Here is a 2,662-nt window from a genome sequence, read left to right on the forward strand (position 1 = left end):
AGATATATATATATATATATATAAAGAAGCGCCTGTTTTCTTTTTTTCCTCTTTTTTTTCTTTGCCCGGACGAATGAATCTTTTTAGCTTCCTCTCACTGTGAATACAAAAATTTGACGGGTGTATGAGCCTTGTCCAGCTTCCGGCCCCCCATGTTCTGTTCTTTTTCCTTCATCCTTTTTTTTTGTCTCCTCTCATTTTGGCTTCTTGTGAGTGCAGCAAAGTATAGGTGCAGGCATACGCGTCCAGCGACGTGCATGTGTGCCTAATGAGAAGGCGTTGGAGTTTGCCACATGCCAGAAGCTCCATTCCCGCGGCCAATGGAGGCTTCGGCGTCGTTGATGTGGCACAAACGCATGCATGCACGCATACCTTTAGTCTTGCTTCCGTCATTATCTGCGTGCCCTGCCTTTGTCGTTCTCAGTGTGGCTGGCTCCCCCCCCCTTCTTTTTTTGTTCTTATTGTTCTTCTCAAATGGTGCGTGACCGCCTGTATCTCTTCCTTCTCTCCTGTGGGAAAAATACAAAAAAAACTGCGCATCGCCGAGATAGCTCCTGCTGCTAGACTTTCCAAAAGGTTAAAATAATCGAACAAAAACTAAAGAAAAAAAAGTAAAAGTAAAATAAAAATAGAGAGAAGGAGAAAGAGTGACTCGTTAGCAACGGTACGAGGTCAAGTAGACAAACTAGGGCATACATCCTGAGGAGGAATAAGCGGGAACAAACACCCACAGAAGGAAACCACTAATATCACGCCGGGTATCCGATAAGCTAACCAAGTCCAACAAACATGTTCAAGTGTGCGAGTCGCATTCTGTTGGCCGTCAAGACGATCTCCATCAACCCGCAGAAGCCTTATAAACTACACACTGCCGGCCGTGATGACCTTCCTCCTGTTCCGACCACTGCTACCTACGACACGGAGCAAATGAAGAAGGGCCTTGAAATGATGTTTCGTATTCGTCGTATGGAATCACTCTGTGACCAGTCGTACAAGCTCAAGAAGATTCGTGGCTTCTGCCACCTGTACATTGGCCAGGAGGCCATTCCCGTTGGTATGGAGAACATTCTCACCCTGGACGATCTCATTGTCACGGCATACCGTGACCATGCGTGGTACCTTGCTCGGGGTGGGACACCGGGGGAGGTTTTTGCCGAGATGTTTGGCAAAGAAGGTGGTTGCTCTAAGGGAAAAGGCGGCAGCATGCACATGTATTCGGTAAAGAATAACTTTTATGGGGGTAACGGTATTGTGGGTGCGCAGGTGCCAATTGGTGCCGGCCTTGGATGGCGCTTTGCCCTTGAGAACCGTGATAAGCCACGCAACGTGGCGGTCACCTTCTACGGTGACGGCGCCGCGAATCAGGGCCAGGTGTTTGAAGCCATGAACATTGCCGCACTGCAGCGCATTCCTGTCATCTTCTGCTGCGAAAACAATCAATTTGGTATGGGTACAAGCAAAGAGCGTGCGGCGTACCAGCCGGAGATGTACCGCCGCGGTGACTACATTCCTGGTCTGAGGGTAGATGGCATGGATGTACTCGCAGTGCAGGAGGGCACTCGGTGGGCGAAGGAGTGGTGTCTCTCTGGAAAGGGGCCTGTTGTGCTTGAGTTTGACTGCTACCGCTACGTTGGGCACTCCATGAGTGACCCCGACAGCCAGTACCGCACAAAGAGCGACATCCAGCGGGTGCGTAAAACGCGTGACTGCATACACAAGATGAAGGAGTTCATGCTTGCCGAGGGAATCATGACGGAAGAGGCGATGGTGAAACTCGAGAAGGAAATCAAGAAGGAGGTTGACCAGCAGCTGCTGCCGGCGGAGAAGCAGAAGCCGACGCCGCTTAGCGAGCTATTCACTGACATTTACACTGGAGAGCAGTACGAGCATCGCACGACGCAGGGCACAGTCTATGCCAAGCCTTGAAGCTCAGCGTGATAGAGGAAACTGGCGCGAGCAATGGCCCGTAAAGTGGGCCGAGAAGAATTCAACCAATAAGCCAACGCAGAGAATACACGACGATGGCACCAGTGGTCTTGGTGTTCTCTTTGATCATTTATTAGTTATACTTTTTTTGTTGTTTACGTAAGTGTGAGTGTTACCGGAGAGAGGGTTGTCGAGGAGGCTGTGCAAATTCCCGGGGGTAGTTCGCAGTAAAAGTGGCCATTCTGGAAAAAAAAAAAAGAAACTTGGAATGGCTTAGAGGAGGGTGGGGGGAGGGGGAAGGACGCGGAAGGGAAATGGTGGGCCGATTTGCGACGGCGGTATGTTAATAACAGAAAACAAGAAAAAAAAGGCGAAAACAAAAAGAAGAGGAAGAGGTTTGGAGAAACAACTTCAACGCCTCGCCAACACAAACACTCTCACCACTGCCGCTTTGTGTTGTGCGTCCGTCGCCCATGGTGTCTCCGTCAGCGCACGCCGGTGTTCAACTTCTCACTTGCACAACGAGGGAGAGGCTGGGGAACAACGGAAGGAGACTCTTTTACTTCTACTACGACTACTAATAAAGGAATGTAACAATGAATTGAAGGCACAAAAAAAACAAAACAACAACAGTGACGGAAATTAAGGTACAAAAGGAAACTTGCTAACCGTAGGTGAGGATGAAATAACGATAAAGAAAGGAATGAAAGGGTAGCGTAGAAAATAAACAAGGGCA

The 2,662-nt window shown here is 49.1% G+C and overlaps 1 protein-coding gene across 1 annotated transcript, besides 2 other annotated features; it reads left to right on the plus strand.

Annotated features, from left to right (window-relative positions):
• Nucleotides 1–2: 2 nt before the first annotated feature.
• Nucleotides 3–23: a microsatellite.
• A 566-nt stretch (nucleotides 24–589) lies between these two features.
• Nucleotides 590–648: a sequence feature (A-rich).
• A 141-nt stretch (nucleotides 649–789) lies between these two features.
• Nucleotides 790–1,926, plus strand: Tco025E_07670 (putative pyruvate dehydrogenase E1 component alpha subunit; the record flags this gene model as incomplete). Its single annotated transcript, XM_029374530.1, has 1 exon — nucleotides 790–1,926. One exon carries the CDS (start codon nucleotides 790–792, stop codon nucleotides 1,924–1,926), a length of 1,137 nt encoding a protein of 378 aa, XP_029225379.1.
• Nucleotides 1,927–2,662: the final 736 nt, after the last annotated feature.

The sequence above is a fragment of the Trypanosoma conorhini genome (assembly GCF_003719485.1).
Source record: "Trypanosoma conorhini strain 025E chromosome Unknown Tco_14.4_contig_00613, whole genome shotgun sequence".
NCBI lineage: Eukaryota > Euglenozoa > Kinetoplastea > Trypanosomatida > Trypanosomatidae > Trypanosoma > Trypanosoma conorhini.